Source organism: Eurypyga helias, unplaced genomic scaffold (genome assembly GCF_000690775.1).
Source record: "Eurypyga helias isolate BGI_N326 unplaced genomic scaffold, ASM69077v1 scaffold226, whole genome shotgun sequence".
NCBI classification, from domain to species: domain Eukaryota; kingdom Metazoa; phylum Chordata; class Aves; order Eurypygiformes; family Eurypygidae; genus Eurypyga; species Eurypyga helias.
In genome coordinates, this window is record NW_010254423.1 from 1 (window position 1) to 810 (window position 810).

The window sequence follows — 810 nt, forward strand, 5'->3', positions numbered from 1 at the left end:
TGGGACTCAACCCACCCGCGCTCCGCGGACTTGCCCCTGGCTTTTTGGGCAGCTCCCTGTGACAGGTATCCCTGTACTGCTTTGCACGCTCTCCTCCCGCAGTCGGAGAACGCGTATCTCTGCCAGATCTACAACCTGACGCTGCTCTGCACGGAGGACTATATTGTCGAGCCCCAGTCGGTGCAGTTCCTGGTGCAGCACGGCTTTGACTTCAACAAGCAGTACTCCCAGGGGATTCCTTACCACAAGGGCAATGACAAGGTACAGCGCTTTCCGTCAGCCGCCCCGGCTTGCCCTGCTCCCGGCTTTCCCTGCTCCCGGCTTGCTCTGCTCCCGGCTTGCTCTGCTCCCGGCTTCTGGGCTTGCTGGCTTCCCCCGGTGCTGGCATCTCCCTCACACAGCTGCTCACGCTGGGGTCTCGAGCGCCGCGTTATCCCTTTCGCCTCCCTGCTGTTTCCCATCCAGGCTGTCACTCGTTGCGGTCGCTTCACCAAATATTTGGGGCATCAGAGGGGGAGAGCGCTGTAGGCGGCACTCTGCTAAAGCAGGCTCTGAGGACGTCCCGGGGTCTGGCGCTGAGGACGTCCCGCAGGTCAAGGCGCTGAGGCCCGCGGACTGATTCTTCTTCCCGCAGGGCAACGAGAACCAGAGCCAGAGTGTCCGGACTTTTTTTCTGGAGCTCATACGAGCCAAGAAGCCGCTCATCCTCCATAACGGCCTGATCGATCTGGTCTTCCTCTACCAGTGCTTCTACGCTCACCTCCCAGACAGCCTCAGCACCTTCACCGCTGACCTCTCAGAAATGTTCCC

The 810-nt window shown here is 60.9% G+C and overlaps 1 protein-coding gene across 1 annotated transcript in view; it reads left to right on the plus strand.

Annotated features, from left to right (window-relative positions):
- Window positions 1–102: 102 nt before the first annotated feature.
- TOE1 (target of EGR1, member 1 (nuclear)) overlaps window positions 103–810 on the plus strand; it is a gene marked incomplete at both ends in the record, with an annotated part of 2387 nt that continues 1679 nt past the window's right edge. The window contains 2 exons of the mRNA XM_010152954.1: window positions 103–261; window positions 635–810. The exon at window positions 635–810 is cut by the window's right edge and continues 75 nt beyond it. Coding sequence (XP_010151256.1) covers window positions 103–261; window positions 635–810 — 335 coding nt within the window. The remainder of the gene's footprint in view (window positions 262–634) is intronic.